Below are 19,347 nucleotides of genomic sequence, written 5' to 3' on the forward strand. Positions count from 1 at the left end.
GCACTCATCAGTCTTCTCATTCCTGCACTGAAGAAATGATGATTTTGGATCTTTAGAATCATCTTGATTGATGAGATGATTCTCTAACCAGCAGTGACTGAGGGATGAGTAAAAGGAGGAACCTGTCTCTTCTCCAAGAGTTTCATTCACATTGGAAGAGTTTTTAGTCATATTTAATTAACTGGTAATTTGTATATTTAATTAGATATATTTCCCTTTTCTTTTTGGTTAAAATCTGAATTATGGGATGATGTTGATCCAGCTCATGGTGCAGGTGGTGACATTATCCAGCCCTGCCTGGCTCTGCTGGGTCCTGTAGCTCCACTGCTGTTGCCCAATTAGAATAAAAAAATTTCCAACGACGTGTGCTAATAATCTGTTTGATGACACAGTTGAGTGAACAATGTTTTGGCAGCAGGGCTGAGGGAATTACAGACCTTCTCCTCCTTCCTATTGCCTGGCACTCCCTCCCTCTGGTGTGCTGGGGTGGGAGCTGGGCACATCCCTGGCACCTGGGTAGGCAGGAGGCTGTTGATCCATGAAAAGAGGTGGATGGAGCTGTGTGTCCTGTGTCAAAGGAGCTCTGATGGGCAGCTTTCCCTGCCAGTTTGTAAATATAGGAGTCAGGCAGTGCAGGACGTTCTGGATAATGAGGCACAATTTATTTGTTGTTTGAACAGACTGTTAGAAAAACTGTTGTCACTCAGTCTCTGTCCAAAGGGAAAAATAAAGGATGTTCTCCCAGCATGACAAAATTGGAGCCTACACATGTGGGTCTTAAAAGGTACCTACTCCCAGGAGCTGGGAAGTGGAGACTGAGTATTGATTTTAGGGTAATATTTAGGGATTTTAGGTAATTTTTGAGGTTTTTATTCTTTTGCACATATGCTTCATACAGTGATGTCAATGCAAGGGTGTTTCAGTTAAGCAAAAAATGGGAAGAGAATGAACTGAAAGGTAAAAAAGGCTTTAAAAAGTTGCTTGAGCAGAGCACTGCGCTGGGGATTTTTGTTTATTATTAAGGGATATCCTAAATTTACAATTAAGCTGTTACAACCTGAAATTTCTGGTGTGGCTTTTGCAACACTCCACTATAAAATGCAGTATAATTAATGTTGAGGGGGGTTTCAGGGGGTTTAGGCTTGGTTGCAGTAACTTTAAACTTAAACATGAAGCCAAGTGCTACCAGTAGAAGGAAAAATAAACCAGTTTTCAAATGTCTGTGTCCTTTGTGTGTTTAGGTGGCTGTCAATGCACACATCCCTCCAGATTATCTTCTTAGGATCTGTGAGAGACTTGGACCCCTCTTGGACAAGGAAATCCCCCAGAGTGTCCTGGGGGTGCAGACTTTGCTGGGTGTTGGGCGTCAGTCTCTCCTGAGGGCAGCAAAAGGTAAGATTCTCATTTATCTGGGCTTGAATTCTGTTTTAATGATTAACCCCCTTTTGTTGCCATTCCTTTGGGATATCTGTGTGTTTGCATTAGCCCTGCTTTGTCTCCTGTGCTTGCCAGCTTTTTTCTTCCTAAAATGCAGTTGTTGCTGGCCCTGTTGGATATATTTTCTTGGGTTGAAAATGTCATTTTAAGCAATTCTTGCCTACAGTTGCCTGATCTTGTTGCTTCCTGTGCCTCCTTCCCCAGTGTGTTGGTGTTTGTGTAAATGATGTGAATGGGATTAGGGGTTTGATGCGTCTGAAAAATGCCATTTTTTCCATATACATTTGCACACATCTGTGTCTAAAATCACAGAGCTGGGCTGTTTTTCAGCCTGGATTTTTCCATTCTTTGACTCCCTGGCTATGTAGACACAGGTCAGGGTGGTGGCATTTGGGGCAGCTTTTAGGGAGCAGGAGAAGGCCAGGCTGACTCTTCAGTGACAATTCCTGCTTGTCCTTGCTTCAAGTTAATTTAAAAGCCCCCATTCCTTTCATGAAGAGAGCACCAGTCCTTTTCCCTTTGCAAAACTCTCTCTGCTTGAGAGAATGATCCTGAAAGCAGTTTTGTGTTAGAACTAAAGAGATCTGAAAGCCATCTGCTATTGAAGTGATTCCTCCTTCCCTCCTCACTCCGTGCCACTGCCACTTCCTCCCTGCAGGAGCCAGAACTTCCTCGATCCTGTGATGTGCTGATTCAGAGAGCTGGGATGTTGCAAAATTTGTTGTAGTGAATTAAATGAGCTGGTGGAAAAGGATCACAGGGCTGGAGGTGGCACAGGAGGAGGAGCATCATCCTGGGAGAGGAGGAGGGATGGCAGAGCAGGACCTTCCTGTTTTGAGCACTTAATTCCCTGCATCCTGTGAAGTCACATCGTGAGCATCTGCTGATCCATTGGATATCTCCTGGAGGGATGAGCTGTTCCCAAACACATTACCCTACAGAATTTTGGGACTCAGTCTTGTTTTGCCTGTGCTTTGCTGTAATTAGGTGCAGAAATTCAGGTTTGCAGAGAAACATTCCTTCATTTCACACTCAGTTTGCAGCTTAGAAGGAAACAGCAGCAAAATGTAAAGAGAAAATAAACATTTTTCTGCAGGGGAACAGAAGGGTTTAGGTGGATGGATCTATTTTAGGAAGTCTGAGTGCTGTTTTTAATGAGTATCATTTAATACTCTGTGCAGCAGTTTGGGGTTTAATCAGAAGGTGCTCTCAGGAGTCTCTGAGTCACCTCAGCTTGTGCACTTCACGTTCAGAGACCTACATGGTGCTACACAGATCCACCAACCTGCGGCACTGTCCTTCTGTTTCAGCACTTAATCACCGTGGAAGCTCATTTCTCTCCCTCCAGATGGCCAGAAATGGAAGAAATCCAGGTCTAATTTCTGAGGCACTTTGAACAGTCTCAGAAAAATCACTATTGTTCTAGAGAGGAGCCTCTCTGAGGCCAGTTGGCAGCAGTGGGCTGGAGAGTCTTTAAAGAGAACACTCTTCACTTTAAAACAATTATTTTTTGGGGGGGAGGTTTGGTGCAGAGGACAATCTGAAAAGAGGGCACGTTGCCACATATTGCAGGAAAACAGATTTATTGGAAAAACCCTCACTTCTCTCACTTTTAGGCAGCAAAATGTGAAATCTCAAATGTGCAGTTCCTAAGCAGAGGTGCTTTAAGTGTTGGCATTGCAGATGGAAGATATGGCAGAGTTCAGTTGTGCCTCAATATAAAGTGCACCCAATTTTTAAATTCACTTTTTCTCTCCATGGATTTAGAGTCAATAGTCACCCAAATTAAGCAAAAATAAGTTGAAACCATTTACAGTGACCCTGCTGAGGAACTGGAAATCAGAGTCGCAGTCTTTAAATGAGGAATCTGGCAAACTGTTTAATCAAACAGATCTTACTCTGGGCTGTTGGGAGTGGTGCTTGCTCTCTTGATTATTTAATGTATTGATGATTTCTTGTCCCTTGTCACTCTTGCTGGTGCAGACTTCAGACACACACTATGGAAAGGATCTGCATTTGCAGCTCTGCACAGGGGCCGACCCCCCGAACTCCCAGTGAACTACGGGAAGCCACCAAACGTGGGTGAGTCTGGAAGTCCATACAAGGTTCTTTTCTCCTCTCTGTATTTATTCCTGTCCCACAGAAAGTTCCTCTCACTGACTAAAACACTACTCTGAGTTTGCATTAATGTTTTCTCTGGCATTTCATGATGAATTAATCCAAAATAGGTCTCTCCCTGACAATAGGATAATTTTTGTGTTATTCAGGCTTGGATTTTCCACAGTGTGTGTAGCCATGTTTTGCATGCTTGTTTGGAGGGCAGTGGGCTTGAGTATTTTTTGATGATATGCCTCCAGAATATGTACTTGTGGTTGTAAGATAGGATGGGCATGGTCACAGGAGCATGGAGTCCTGGAATCATCATGGAATCCTAGCCAGAACAAAGCGTCTGGCTCCCAGGGAACTTTTTTGACTCAAGAATTCCTTTCAGTTGGATTATGACAGAAAACAGACTACTTGCAACATCCCTCTCCAAAAAGGAAATAATCACCAAAGCAACATTTGTGTTCCTTCAGCCTCAGTTGTCCACACAATTAGATAAAGAACTTGTATAAAACTCAGATATATGTGGGCTCTCAGCTTACATCTCATCACAGAGCTGCTCTGTTTTATATAAACTCAAGTGTTTGCCTTGTATGGTTTGAACTTTCATTAACTGTTTTTATAGAAAAAAAATTGATTCTTGCAGGCATAAAAGTAAATGCTGGTTTGTTTCTTTTTAGGGCATTTTATCTCTGTGTAAATGGATACATTTTCCTGGTTTGTCAGAGAGTCCTTTCACATATGGATCCTCCCTCCCTTTGGAGAAGCAGGGATGGTGCTGGCAGTTTTCTGTTTCTGTCCTATCTGTGTGTTTATTATGTTAGGCTGGTTCTGCAGTTACTTTACTGTGAGCAGTTGTGCTGATGGATTACTAATAGTCTGAATTGTAGATTTATTGAACACAACTCCTCTGATTGTATTTCTGCACGGATTCTTGGATCAATTCTTTCATCAGACTGGGTGTTTTTGGAATATGTGGTATTATTAATGAGGCATCCTGGCAGATTGGACTTCAGCATTTGTCATGCTTTCATGGCAAAGGACTCTGCTGCTTGCTTGGTAACTATTTAGTGAATTAAAGGACAGAATAATTTTTTTGTTTGGGTGTTTTCCTAATTGATTTTTTTTAAGAAATGCAAAGGTATTATATGGAAAAGGGTCTTTCATAGCCAAAAAATAATTTATATAAGTATTGGTTCCTGGAATAATACAGTCCTTGGTGCAGCTATGTAAACTACTACTAGGAGAGGAAAATGTGCATAAATATTAAAATAAGGATTTTACTTTAGGCAGGAGTTTGATTTTGGGATTCCTTATTCATCTGAAGAGGAGGTCAGAAAATTCTGTGCAAAAATGGATGTTTTTTTCCTGGTGAGTGGTGCCAGCCAGAGATGCTGCAATGTGTGTGTCTTAAGTACTAGATGAAGAAGTGTGCCCCACCTCTTTGGTATTTTGGCATAACTGTGAATTCCCACACTGTGCTGGCTCAGGGAGATGGACTTTTCTGGAATTGCTTGCTGAAGGAGTTGGGCTGAAGTAAAAGACACCCATTAATGTGTATTCAGGAGTGAGGTGATCGTTTAAGTACCTGTGCAAAGTGGTAAATAAGGTATAGGATGAGCAGCCAGGAGTATTCTCACATCCCTTCCAGTGATAAGGATTTAAGCTTTTCACCGTAAATGCTGAGAGAATGGGGTCGCTGATGGGATTAACTGGGAGGGCTCAACTGCAAGAGTTGGGAGTTGCAGTGGTTGCCTTTCCATGTGGTTGGGATGGGACCTTGTGGTCCATAATCCAAAATAAAAGGTCCTGCATGGTGGAACTGGAGCAGGAAATCCTTGTTGCCTTTTCCCAGCGTGTTTGTGCATCCCCCGGAGATTCCAGTGATTCCAGTCCTGGGTAGTTACCGGGACGATACCAGGACGATCGTGCATCCCTAGATTATCTCAAGAATAATACCGAGCGAGCCACTTGTATTAACTTGTAAATTAAGCCTTGTCTACAATGTTTTCCACATACATGAGACAGCCCCCCACCCTTGCCCTGGCTCGCTTGCTTTGGGTCTGTATTTAATCATGTAAAAACTCCTACCCATGTACCACTTCATAGGTGCAAATTATCGAATTATGCCTATTACACATAACACAGGGATGTGGTGCCTGTGTGTTGGGGCTGTGGCGATCTGCTGGAGGGGGACAGGGAGGGAAAACACAGAGCTTCGTGCTGCCAGCGGGATGACATGGAGGAGGAGAGTCTGCTCCAGCCTTTCTGGGCAGCTTTTGCTGTAGTGGAACTTTCAGGGCTCCCTTTGTGCTCTTCCAGACAGAAAGTGGAAAGACTGGTCATGCAGTACCTCAGGACTGGGAGAGATTCCCCTTTGATAAACCTGCTTTTGATGCTACTTCGATTTTGTAAGGGCTTTTTTTTTTTTTTTTGGAAGGCAGCTCAGAGCAGATTAGAAAGAAGGTTGTTTTCACTCTTTAAGAGCTGCTCTAACCTGAGGATGGAAATCATTCTGTGGGCAGCTGTTGTTAGTGAAAACAAGACAAAATTTGGGAGCAGAAGGTTTTTCAGCACAGTCTCAGTGAATAAGCATTTCAGGGTGGAAATTCACAGTCAAGGTGATGCAGTTACCTTGGGCCTGCCAAAGAGCAGCACTGGGATGAGGTCAGGAATCGATGATGGCTCCTGCTGGAAATGAGTTCCATGAGGTCAGCAGCTCCCAGAGCTGGAACATGCTGTGATTTTGCTGCTTTTCCTGGGTCCAGGCTCTTTGTGGCCACACAGCCACTCTCCGAGAAGGTGTTTTCCATGTGGGAGCCAGCTGTGTTTGTTTCCTGGCATTCCTATAAAACCTTGAGTCTCTCTTGTGAGTGGTACCCGATCCCTGCTCAGATTTGTGACGAGGGCAAAATCTAGGTCCTCATTACAGAGTGACACTGCTTCTTGCAGAAGGTGAAACAGTCTGACAGGAGCTCATCACCCCTGAGAAACTGATTTCAAAACAAGCATTTGCACCAGTTTTCCCATTTTCTAGTTTTCCTTGCAAAAAGTGGATGGAGACAAGGGTTTTAAGGGAGAGCAGGAATTCCAGCTGGTGCTGCTCAGTGACTTTGCCTCACTGAAAGGCTTGAATTCCTTCTGGGGTTGTGATTTAACTTGGGAGTCTGGGCTGTCTGATGATTGTTTTTTAAATCCAGCTTTCACTGGTGGGTTGTTGTTGCTGGGTTTGGGGTTTATCCTTCCTGGGTGAGCTTTCTTGCAAGGATTTTTACATTGTGCCATTTACTATAGTAGAATGTGAGGTAAATTGTGATTTAGGAATTGCTGTTGTCAGCTTATGTGACTTGCATAAAACACTGGAATTTTCCTCAAGGTGCGGCCTTCCAGGACCAAGGACTGTGGGGAAAAAAGAGAAAAATGCCTGTATTTTACAGGTTGGTAGTTGGAGGAGCTGAGATTGCCCTTCAGTGTTGGGACAAAATTAACTTTTCTTATCAAGAAGGCTGGATCTCCTCCCTTTTTATGGGAAATAACTGTCTTGAAAGTTTTTCCTGGCAGGGAATAGTGAGGGGGTGGACTTGGCAGCTCTTACATCCAGTGTGGCATGAAATACATCAGTTAATGAGATAGGTTAGTAAAATTTTTTAGGGTTACTAAGTTGTTCTTTCTCCATGTGGGAACTGTTGGGTTTTAGTGCTTTGGGGCCTTAGGAGGACAATAACTTCATTGTGCTGTAGAAAGGAAACTTGACAGGGATTTTTGTCATGTGGGGGTAATTCCCTATTTAGATATTGTGTATTAATCTTCCTAAAAATACAGGAATGGAGAATGTTTGCTTTGTTCCTTTGAAGCAGTGATAGTTTTTGTTTTGTCCAAAGATGCTGTTGCCTTGATGAAGTTGTTGCTCCTCATGGCTCAACAATAGTTCTGGATGTCTCTGATTGAAGCATTTCATAAACAGGGCTTTTTATTTGGTAATTTTCCATGGGAGATGGAGAAGTTTTATCCCCATTGTGCAAATAGGGAAATAAACACAGAAAAAGAAAAAAAAAAAAAAAAAAAGAAATTACTTTCATATCCTCTGAAGCTGAACTGATTGCAAGGCTGGGAATCGACCGGAAAAGTGAGCTGCCAGAACTGTGAGATTTTGGTGCCTTTTGGTGCTTCCTTCATGGATTTAGAGCAAACAGCAGTGGTAAATGTTCAGAAGGATTGCAGGGGGACACAGAATATATTGTAATTATTAGGAATATTTTGACTTGAGAGTGTATCTTTTTGATTCACGCAGTTCTTTGTGTGGTTAAAAACATATTTAGAGCCATTTGAAATTGCTTGCAGGCAGATACACTGTTATTATGTATTTAAATTTATACATATATAGGTATTGAAGTGCTTGAAACCTTGAAAGGCACAACAGAATCACCATGTTGCTGAATGACTCCACGTCTCTGTTGGCACACAGGGTAGGGGAAAGGGAGGTGTAATCTTTTTAAGAATTCAGCTTTTAAGCTGTCATACTCGATGAGTAAATAAAATAATGTGTAGGCAAAGCTGAGGTACCTTGAGCATTTATCACTGCAGGATCTCTGTGTTAGAGGTAGGAAAAAGAGTGTAAAATTTCAGTTTTACTTTGCTCAGGGAGACAGTTTGGTTTAACAGCCCTGTATAATATTAGGTATCAATTGAGTAGTAGGTAGGTAGTAAATTAATTTGCTTTAGTGTGTTTTGCTTTTTAGTATTGCTGAATGTGTGTTTTTACATGCAAGGCAAATATTGACTGAAGGTGAGGTTATGCTGGAGCCTGATGGCTTTTGCAAGCATCTTTTATGCAGCTTTTTTTTCCCCTTGTGTCACGTTTCAATTGCGTTGAGTGATTAAAAATAATCCACATTTCAGAGCCTAAAACAGAGACAAAAAATGCTTTCTTTAAAGCTGGAAACAATTTCTTTTCCTTGCTTGTGTGTAAATACTTCAATGGTTTCAATTTACACAAGGAGTTATGGGTTAGGAACTCTTTGAAATGGCACTTAATGACTTTGTAGATTAATTTTTTAATGTATTCCATGATCTTTTTTGGGGTAGATTGGCAGCGATATCAATTAAGACATGGCTTGAGTTTTTCAGTAGACTTTTAAGCTAAAGGAGTGAAAGGCACTAAAGAGCTTTGTGGGGTTCCTGTGAAGCCCAGCCCACATCAAGGTGCAGGGGAAGATAAGGAATTGCTCCAGGGGATCTGCTATCATAGGGACTCCACAAACCCACCAGCACAGCTCTGTTAGATCCTCCAGTGCCACTGAAAAACCCTCTCAAAACTTTCAAATCCAAAGTTCAAGTGCTGTGAGTGAGGCTAGGTTAGGGAAGATAGAAATAGGAGAGAATTGGTGAAATTAAATACCCCCAAAATGGTCTCAAATTGTGCATCCAATCAAAGGCTTTTTTGCAGGGTGGATTGGTGCATTTAGGTTTTAGGCTGTTCTTGCAAGGACTGCTGGCTATGGAAACGGGAAGGAGTTTGCTGTGGTTGCAGTTCTTTCTCCTACCTGCCATTCCTCCACTGGGAGTTTTCCATCAGTGCCACCTATTTCTTGTTCTTCAATTCCACTGCCATGGGAATGCAAGGATGTGGATGTGGAAGTCCTTTGGCCCTACATATGATCAGGAAGCCATTCCAGGGAAAGATTTATATCACCTTTTATCACTTCTTTTATCACCAAAAAGCACTTTAAATAAACTATTGTTATACTCTTCTTGTAATTAATATTAGTAACATGTAATTTCCTAAATTTCCAAAATTTCCTTTCTTCCTTCAAAGATTTTCCTTAAAGATTTTCCACATCTTTGTAGGATAAGTGTATCTGTTACCTGTTCATGAATTGAACATTGGAATAACTCCCAATTGTGGTGGGAACTTTTCATTCTGCTTGTATTTTTGGTAAGGAAGCAGGTGCAGCCTGTGGTGGGTACTGAAAGGCTCCATCAGGAGTGGGATTTCTTTTTATAACACTGGACAAAATGTTCTGATAAGGTGGAAGAGGTTCGGATTTATTACTGATTCTAATAATAAAGTCATTAATAAATACTCTATTTGATTTAATATTTATTTACTCTGAGTTCTGGACAAAATTCATGTCTCACTCTTCTTTTTGCTTCTTTTTTCTCTCTCAGTTCATATCCTTTCTGCCAGGCAATTAACTGGATGTGGCCGTTTCAGCCACTTGTTCCCGACATCCACCTACCAACACATGAAGATGCACAAGAGGATTTTGGGGCACCTCTCCTCTGTTTATTGCATTGCCTTTGATCGCAGTGGGAGGAGAATTTTTACAGTAAGTTTAAAATTTGGACCTTTTTCTTTTTGAAGATTGATTTGTTTGGTTTGATTTCTTTCTTTCTTGAGTTCCTCAACAGCCCCTTAGTCACTGATTGAGATGGAGATGTGACTTTTTTCAGCTGTAAGTTGCTTTTCTACTAATTTACCTTCCTGGATTTGTAGTGTGTCATTGAATATGTGACAATTATTTTAAGTTTTTTCTCAGAATGCACTGGCATCCATTTTTGTGGTGATGCCCTTGCTTGTTGTTGGGCATATTTAAAAATCAACAGATTTTTCAAATGAATGATGCATTTTTAGCTGTTAATGTTAATCCCTGGGCAAGGAGTGACAGAAAAAGGAGGAATTCCCACTGCCAGAGGAGAGGCTTAGGTGGGACATTGGGAAGAAATCCTTTTCCATGAGGGTGCTGAGGGCCTGGCACATGGTGCCCAAGGAGCTGTGGCTGCCCCATCCCTGGAGCCAAGTTGGATGGGGCTTGGAGCAACCTGGGATAGTGGAAGGTGTCCCTGCCTTCCAAATAGATTCCTTTTCAGCATAAACCATCCTGTGATTCCATGATTTTCTTTTATCAAATTGAAATCCTTGATTCCATAAGATGATTCCCAGGCTCCACAGTTCATAGAATCATAGAATCCCAGAATGGTTTGGATGGGATGGAATATTTCAAAGTCATCCAGCCCCTGGCCCTGCCATGGGCAGCGACACCTTCCACCATCCCAAGGTGCTCCAAGCCCTGTCCAGCCTGGCCTTGGACACCTCCAGGGATCCAGGAACAGCCACAGCTTCTTAGGGCAACCTGTGCCAGGGCCTCCCCACCCTCACAGGGAAGAATTTCTTCCTAGAATTGGCCTCTGTGGAATCCCACGGAGCTGTCCTGTCGGTTCCCGGGGGTTGTGATCCCTGTCCATCCGCAGTGATCCGTGTGTGACGTTGCATGGAACATACCCCATATTTTCTGTAACCTTTGGGAATTCCTGTGGAATTTCAGGGGTCAGATGACTGTTTGGTGAAGATCTGGGCCACGGATGACGGGCGCCTGCTGTCCACCCTGCGGGGCCACTCGGCCGAGATCTCGGACATGGCCGTCAACTACGAGAACACGCTGCTGGCCGCGGGCAGCTGTGACAAGGTGGTCAGGGTGTGGTGCCTCCGGACCTGTGCCCCCCTCGCAGTCCTGCAGGGCCACTCAGCTTCCATCACTTCCATACAGGTAAGGACTGATGGGGTTTTCCCCTAAACCCTTGCATTAGAATGGTAATAAGAGCTCTGTGTGTGATTCGTCCCACCTCAAGGGTGTTTTTCCTGGTTAACTCAATCCTCCGGTGCCCAGGGGATGACCCTCGTGCTTCCGTGTGCTTTTAGCTGTGTGATCCCACTGCTGCTTCCTTAGGTCTACAAAATGGGTGATCTGATGCTCTTTTGGAGCAACTCAAGAGAGCAGCAGCATCTCCTTGGCTCAACTCGCTGACATGTTTGGCATCTTTGGTTGTGCTCCTGGCACAGCACCTGACCCAACACTCTTGTGTTCACTGAGAATATTTGTTTCTCAGAAGGATCAGTTAGAATTCCTTACTCCCCATTTCTTGTTTCCTTGTTATCTGAGCTTGTAGCTTAAAGAGCTGCTCTGGATGTTGTAGCAAATGCAGATTTTCTTTAAAAAAAACTTCACAACTGCCAGAAGCCTTCAAAAAAACAAAATTCCAGGATAAAAAGGACAATCCCCGCAGTTTGGCAGGTGGTGCACAGAGAGGAGAGAGTGAGTGGGGCTGTTTGGCTCAGAATCCCTCTCTCCTGGAGTGGTGCTGCCTTGGATTCAGCACAGGCTTCTCCATCGTGCCAGTATTCCCCAGGAGTCCCATTTCTCCCCATCTTCCCTACACTTCCAATTTTGTCTGATTTCAACCATGTAAAGGTGATTGTGTTAGAAATGTATTTTCCAACCTGCTTTACAACTGGTGTATTATTTGTTTACATGTATATGTATGTGTATATATGTGTGTGTGTGTGTTTCTCTCAAGCTCTTTGTAAAACTGAAATTTTATAACATAATTTAAAATACAATCAGTCACTGCTTTCTGAGGAAGCAGTGCTGGATTCCTTTATCAAATTACCAGGTAGCCTAAGGATTAAAGGTATTGCTGCAGTTATGAAATTAAGAATAAAAAGCTTTCAAAATCCTTAGAGAGGTTTAAGAAGATAGAAGAGAGAGGATCCTGCTGTGCAGCTGTTCTTCATTGGGCTTGGATGCAGGAATAGTTCTATTTGCCATGTTTGATCCAGTTCTATCCTAGAAAGAACTGGTTTTACCCCATTTACAGGGTCTGGGCTTGTTTCATTTCTCCAATTTCCTTTGTGTGGTAAAAACCAAAGAATTCCTGACCAGAATGTAGGTGTTTTCCATTTCCGCAGCTTTATTTTTATGGAAGTTCTGGTTCTGTGCTTACCCCTGCTCTCTATACTCCTGGGGAGAAACTAATGTGTTAGTGAAAAACATTCTTGTCAACAAGTTTCCAGCGTGAAAGAAGAGAAAATAGGGGCTGGTTTAATTGTTACAACTTTTATTTTTAGTTCTCTCCAGCAAGGAAAGGAACAACTCGATACCTCACTTCCACTGGTGCCGACGGAACAATCTGTTTCTGGCAGTGGCATGCGAACACCATGAAATTCAAGTGAGACTGTTGAGATAATTACAATTATTTTAACTCAAGGAGGAATTTATTTTTAATTTTGGCATGGAGAAGAATGCTGATATAATGAAATAAGGGTGTTTTCTTGCTCAATAAAGTGGTGTGTGGGGCAGGAGCACTTTGGGATTCTGTGGTGTTGGAACACAAAGGGGAGGCAGAGATTGAGGTTGTTATTTCTGAGGTTTGTGCTTTGCAAGCCAAAGTTGTGGAAGAAATTCCAGGTTTTACATTCAGGATTAAATCCCTGTCCAAAATGTACAGGCAGGAGAATTAATTTGCTTTTAATCAGAAGAATGTACATATGTAGATGTCATCAAATCCATATTTAATCAGGGGGAAATGCTATTGGAATAATGGTTTGGCAGGGTCTGTTTCAAATAGATTTGAATTGGTGGGGACAATGATAAATCAGTTCAATAATCTTCTCAGTTTACAGAATTACTGTTTTCTTATTAAACTAAGAAAGGAAATTCCTAAAATGAAAAACAAATTCTAGCAAACTTATGTGAGAATTATAAAATTAAGAGATTTAAGATGAGCTTGACCCCAGCCTGCTGAGCTGCAGGGAACTGTTTGTGTTGAATAAAGAAGAGAAAATAAAAATATTGTGTTTTGCATGTAGGGATCGTCCTGTGAAGTTTGCAGAGAGGTCCAGGCCTGGTGTTCAGATCTCCTGTTCATCTTTCAGTTCTGGTATGTGTCCAGCATCAGCTGTTTCATGACTCTGGGGCTTTGGTGACAGTTCTGTTACTTCTCTTTAAATACAAATAGTGTTAAACCCTTTTCCAGTTAATTTTATTCCTGTCAAATTGTGATTATTGGAAATCTTCCCTGCAAAGTGTCTGCCTCAAGCTGCTCTTTCTCTTTTTTCCTGTAATTAAGCTAAAATAGCTTGACCTCTTCCAAGGCTTTCAGTCTCTTGCACATCAGAAATATTTCTCTGCTGCATCCTTTTAAGACTTTACCTTGTAAAGTTTTTGAGTGAAAAGTTGTGGTAATCCTCTGTCAAAGATTACACTTCCAAATTTGGCTGAATTCTAAGAGGATCAATTCAATGTATTGGAAAATCTCAGCTCAGCAAACCTCCTCTGCAGCTTTGAATGAACAAAAATACTGATTTTTACAAAGAAAATGATGTAATTGCTCATTAAATTTACTTTTTGAAAGTGAGAACTTTTGGAGAGCCACACTCCTTTTTTAAAGCCAGAAATCCTGAATTAACTAAACCCATTTCAATGCAGTAAACCACACAATAGTGCCCTTTTTGAACAATATTGTAAAGAAATTACAATAAAATACCTTTATCACTGCATCCCGACTCAGCAATAATCTCTGATGTGTGTCAAGCAGATATTGAAACTGCATTTAAATATTATATTCGACATTTACCTGTTTACATTGAAGTTTTCTGTTTAAAACTAGTTTGTTACTTTGATAAGAAAGCAGCAAATTAACATAAATGAAGTTAAATTAAGTTGTTCCTTGGATGACTTTTCTTCTCACAGAAGATTCTTTGTTTTAGGTGGCATGTTCATTGCAACAGGGAGCACTGACCACGTGATAAGAATTTATTATTTGGGCTCAGAATCTCCAGAGAAAATGGCTGAGCTGGAATCTCACACGGTAAGAGGCAAATCCAAAAGAAAATCTCTTTTTCCCTCCTCCCTTTTCCTCATTTCAGGTACTTGATTTCTGTACATCATTGTGGTTTTTTTAATTTACTGTCTAGAATTTGTTTGGCTTTCAACATTGTGGTATTTAAAAGCTTGGAAATTTGTGGGATGTTTATTTTTAACTCCCTCTGAGGCAGGAGGTTTGTGCAAAGTAGGCCTTATGTATTTCATTCCCCAGAAAACTTATTTTCCCTTATTCTTGAAAAAATTCTGTGTTGGAATGAGGAATTAAAACAGGTTTAATGCACAATATTATTGCACAATGCCATTTTTTCCTATGAAACTTGCTGTTGAATGTTTAGTTAAATCCACATAAGAAAAGTAATTCAGATTTTGGACTGTGCTGTCAAAATTTGGATCACGATGGTAACTTCATTTAGAAAATAAAGCTTAAAAGCGTATTTTTTTCAGATAATGCATAAAGGTTCCCATAAAAATTCAAACTACAAATTTACCATCTCAGGAACATTTTATGGATTAAGCCCAAGGTCTGAATTGATTCCCTGAACTTCAGTGGGAGTCGTGGCTCTCACGTTGAAGTCTCCAAGCCAACTCATCTAACAAGTATTTTGCTCACAAAAGAAAAGGATTTTTTTTCTGTATTGAACAGGTTTGGAAGAAGCTGTAATTCCTTTAATTTCTTTAAATCCACTCTTAATCCTGCAGACAGCTGTCAGCTCCCCCTAAACCAAATCCCAGTTACCAGGAGATAGAGACATCAGTGGGAGTAAGGAGAGCAAATCATGGAGCCAGCACAAGTATTGGGCAAATTAAAAAAGGGGCAAAATTATGTCTAAAACATAACATTTGTTTCTCAACGATTTGTGAGGGTTAATAAAGCCAAGGTGTGCATTTTTTGGATTAAATTTTTTGATACACTTTCATGTTAGATGTAAAAATTGCAGGAAACCATCACCTCTCTGAAGTTTCCTATTTCAGTGTTTAACACAATTTGTCTGGTGAAGTTTTAACTTCAAATACAACTTCTCTGTACTTTATTTTTTTGACTTTTTTTTCAATTTGCTAAGTAAAAATCTCATATTTTAGGCTGAGTTTTTCACTTCTGTTTTTCTCCTCCCTCCTGTTTAGGACAAAGTGGTTGCGGTGCAGTTCTGTAACAATGGTGACAGGTGAGTGCTGGGTTTTGGACCTGACAATGATGATATTTAATTTTCCAAACAACATTTCATGGAGAATTTGGCACAGAAAGATTTGCCCGTGGGCTTGGCTTAATCTTGGACAAATTATTGCAGTGTGTTGCAAGATGTGTGTCATGTCCACAAGCTCAAACTCGTTGTCCTCTGCTGTAACAACAAAAATGTTCTGTAACTGTGCTTTTAATTTGTTTTTTCTTTCAAACAGCAAATTGGAACCCAAATTTTATAACCTTTCTGTGTCAGAACCTTCCCAGGTAGCCCCCAGAGGGGTTGCCTGTGGAGGAAGAGCATTGTAATCAATGTAGTCTAAAGCAAAAGTTAGTAAATCTAGATGTTTTTATCTCAGCTTTTGCTCCTATTCCTTATTTTGCTGGGCAGGAGGTTTAAGGGATGAGCCTTCCAAGTCCAGTTGTAGCTCTGCACCTGTAATTGGAGAGCTTTGTCATGTGGAATGATGTGGGAATGTGCTGGGATAATTGTACCACCAGCTCCTTCCAAGCCATGTGAGAGGGAAGGAGGTCACATACTCACTGAAAATTATATTCTGCAACAATGCTTTGAATGGAAAAGGGGTACCTTCCTTTTTATTTTAATATAAAGAAGTAAAATTAAGAAGAAAATTAATTTGTCACAAACATTTTCAAATTATTTTTCATCACAGTGAAAAAAATCAGACCAGGGAAACTGAAAAGGTGAAACAATTACTTCATAAAGTTGAATAGATTTGCCTTTTAAGTGTAATTTTGTATATAAATGGAATATACTTGCATAGATGTTGGCCATCCTGTGAAAATCTATTACTTGAGTAGCTTTTTTCCCAGTTCTTCAAGAAAAATGTTTTCAGTGACATTGATGGCCAAAGCATTATCGTGTGGTTAAATACATTTGCTGCATACTTGACATTTTTTAATAAGGAGGGGTTTAAAAATTGAAATATTCCCGTTCAGCTCCACAGGCAGGACAACCTCCTTGTGCTCCACTTGGCTCTTTCCCTTGCCTGTCTTCACCCTGTCCCTAAGTTAATGCATTATAATTTATGCCAGACTCCTGGCACTCGGTTTCCCTTTCTTTGCTGCCACTCTGAGCTGCTCCAGGGATTTGCTGATGTCATTAAAAAGGGAATGTGCAGCTCGTATGAATTACGACATTGAAGTCATTCCAAGGCCATCTGCTGCTGGAGCCAAATGTAATTAATGTTGTGGGCTAGAAACTCTCTGGTACCCTCCAGTATCTGATATGGAAATTGTAACCTCATGAGTGAGAGAAGTAGAGATGCACAAGTACACACTACCAAGTGTGCATATATATAATTTATTGGGGTCCATGTGGGGATGAAACCATCTTTATTCAGAATTTCATGGCATTTTTTCCCCTTTGCCCCACAGCTTAAGGTTTGTCAGTGGAAGCAGGGATGGAACAGCAAGAATCTGGCACTACCATCAGCATGACTGGAAGAGTCTGGTCCTGGATATGGCTACAAAAATGACAGGGTAAAGCAGAGCAAGCAGAACACACCTGATGGGCACATTTACCTGCAAGTTAAATACTTCATTATATTGAAAACTGGTTATTTGCTTCCATTTTAAGTTGATTTCCATGCATGTATTGAAAATGTGGTGGCTATTTCAACTTACATAGTTAATTCACCCCCAAATAAATAATAATCTGTTGATCTGTTGGTACTTCCCTGTCGTAATGATTGAGGAATATTTAGTATTTTACACATGAAATAAGAATGTCAAATGATTTATCTCACAGAAAGAGATTTTGGTAGAGCCCCAGTGATCATTTGCTTACATATGTATATATATATATGTATATGTATATATATGTATATATCCAACATGGTTCTTAACACTGTATTTCTACCTTAGGTTTCCAAGTAAGAGGTGAAATGAGTGTTTGGTTCTCAGGTTCAATTAGGGTTTTGAGTTTTTCTTTTTGAGATCCTCAAGTGACTTCTTTAAGTGCCCTGTAATTGAATTGTGATTGAATATTCACAACAACAAAGAGCAGAAATGGAGAAATCCATTAGGCACTTGCTTTGCAGAATTCTCCATATTTCAGTGGTTGCATTTGCAGTGTTTGCAGTCGGAAGTGTGAGTTGGATTTATTTAGCAGGTTCCTGCTCATTGTGGAGTTCACTGATATTGATGACTGATAAGAAAAACGCCTTGTAGGAAAAAGCCTAATAAAGCTGAAAGGAAAAATTGGGGTAGGGAAGGATGATGGCTTAGGAACAGAGGAGAAAATGTCCTTTTTAAGGAAATAGAGCTCTATAAATCTCAGTGGCACTGAATATTTCCCGTATTTGGTTTTTACCACTGCAGAACTATCCTTCATTCTCCTGCCTTAGCCAAAGTCACAGAGGTGCCTGTGATCCATCCTCCCCCGAATTTCATACTGAATTGGCTCTCCTAAGTGTTTCCATATGTAGTTACTGATTTATTCCTTTTTAAATTGCTGATTTCCTTAGAAACAATGTGGCATCTGGAGAGGACAAGGTCACCAAGCTGAAGGTTACCATGGTGGCTTGGGATCGATACGATGCCACAGTCATCACTGCAGTCAACAATTTCCTCCTCAAAGTGTGGAACTCGTCCACAGGGCAGCTTCTCCATAGCTTATCTGTGAGTACAATTCCAGGGGGGAATCCCAGGAGGATGTAGTTCACTCTGAGATGGATTTGAGGCTGAACTCATCACCATTCCCACGACAAGGATTTGGTGTTGAAGTATCCAGCTGTTCCCTGCCTGCTAGGAGGAGGGTGCACCATGGGGACAGGAGCTGGTGTGCAGAATCCTGGTGGTTGCTGGCTGACAGGGGACCCTTTGGAGGCTCCATTTGTGCCCTGATGTCTCCTTCCTCCCCATCCCTCCCCATCTCAGTGGTGCTGAGCAGTGACACTGCCAAACCTGTGGCCGGAATGGTGGCCAAGCACAGTTCCAGTAAATTGAGGGGTCCTGGGTGACTCCCTGATCTGGGATGTCCTCTCAGTAACTCCCAGCACATCTGGAGATACCGCATGGAGAAATAAAACTTCATTTTTTCCCCCTGCTGTCGTTGCAGGGTCACGACGATGAGGTTTTTGTTCTGGAGGCTCATCCCTTTGACCAAAGGATTGTGCTTTCGGCAGGACACGATGGGAATATTTTTGTTTGGGATATAGACAAAGGAACAAAAATTCGCAATTACTTTAACATGGTAAGAAGGATCACAGAAGATTTGTTTTGTTTTGTTTTTCACAAAACTGGTCTTGAGACAAAAGCAGATTGCATTAAATACCTCCAGAGCCAGTACAGCTCTGAGATCTTTGGTGATCTTGACCTATGTCTGCCATTAACATAAAATGTAGACTTCAGGTGGTTGTTCCAGAACATACATTAAAAGTTCTGTTGAAATTTCAGGACAGAGAGAAAATGTGAAGTTTTACTTTGTTATTCAGTTTAACTCTAATAAATAAAAGTGTAAATCAGTCTTGAGCAAGATGAGAAGTCACAGAATGAGGATTCAGTACATGTTGGAGCACAGGGGAAATGTTTGTGAAAATGCTCTTGCAGAGAGTGTCTGGTTGTGAAAGGAATTATCTGTGCTTGGTACAGATTGAGGGCCAAGGCCATGGAGCTGTTTTTGATTGCAAGTTCTCACCAGATGGGCAGCATTTTGCCTGCACAGACTCTCATGGACATCTGCTACTATTTGGTTTTGGATGCAATAAATATTATGAAAAGGTGGGTTGAATGAATTTTAAACTCTTCCCTGTCTTGACCTGATTTTGTCTTAGAAATATTTGTGTTACAATTTATTCCCTCACCCTGCCCCAGACAAAATAATAGTTAGGTCATGGAGCAGTTGCTGTTTATCTAAATCAAAAAGATTTAGACAAGAGACTCTATAGATAGAGGAGAAAGGCATTAACTTCTCTGTCCACCTCTCTTGGCCTATTTTACTGT

At 41.1% G+C, this 19,347-nt stretch overlaps 1 protein-coding gene across 4 annotated transcripts in view; it reads left to right on the top strand.

The window, feature by feature from the left end:
* The window catches only part of BRWD3 (bromodomain and WD repeat domain containing 3), a 46,490-nt gene that overhangs the window by 7,292 nt on the left and 19,851 nt on the right, over positions 1 to 19,347 (top strand). For all 4 annotated transcript variants that reach the window (XM_068204594.1, XM_068204595.1, XM_068204596.1 and 1 more), the window contains 12 exons: positions 1,242 to 1,392; positions 3,421 to 3,519; positions 9,709 to 9,869; positions 10,866 to 11,087; positions 12,446 to 12,546; positions 13,187 to 13,257; positions 14,087 to 14,187; positions 15,327 to 15,367; positions 16,780 to 16,884; positions 17,871 to 18,024; positions 18,464 to 18,598; positions 18,997 to 19,125. In XM_068204594.1, the coding sequence (XP_068060695.1) occupies positions 1,242 to 1,392; positions 3,421 to 3,519; positions 9,709 to 9,869; positions 10,866 to 11,087; positions 12,446 to 12,546; positions 13,187 to 13,257; positions 14,087 to 14,187; positions 15,327 to 15,367; positions 16,780 to 16,884; positions 17,871 to 18,024; positions 18,464 to 18,598; positions 18,997 to 19,125 (1,470 nt within the window). The remainder of the gene's footprint in view (positions 1 to 1,241; positions 1,393 to 3,420; positions 3,520 to 9,708; positions 9,870 to 10,865; positions 11,088 to 12,445; positions 12,547 to 13,186; positions 13,258 to 14,086; positions 14,188 to 15,326; positions 15,368 to 16,779; positions 16,885 to 17,870; positions 18,025 to 18,463; positions 18,599 to 18,996; positions 19,126 to 19,347) is intronic.

This window comes from Anomalospiza imberbis, chromosome 14, assembly GCF_031753505.1.
Source record: "Anomalospiza imberbis isolate Cuckoo-Finch-1a 21T00152 chromosome 14, ASM3175350v1, whole genome shotgun sequence".
NCBI classification, from domain to species: domain Eukaryota; kingdom Metazoa; phylum Chordata; class Aves; order Passeriformes; family Viduidae; genus Anomalospiza; species Anomalospiza imberbis.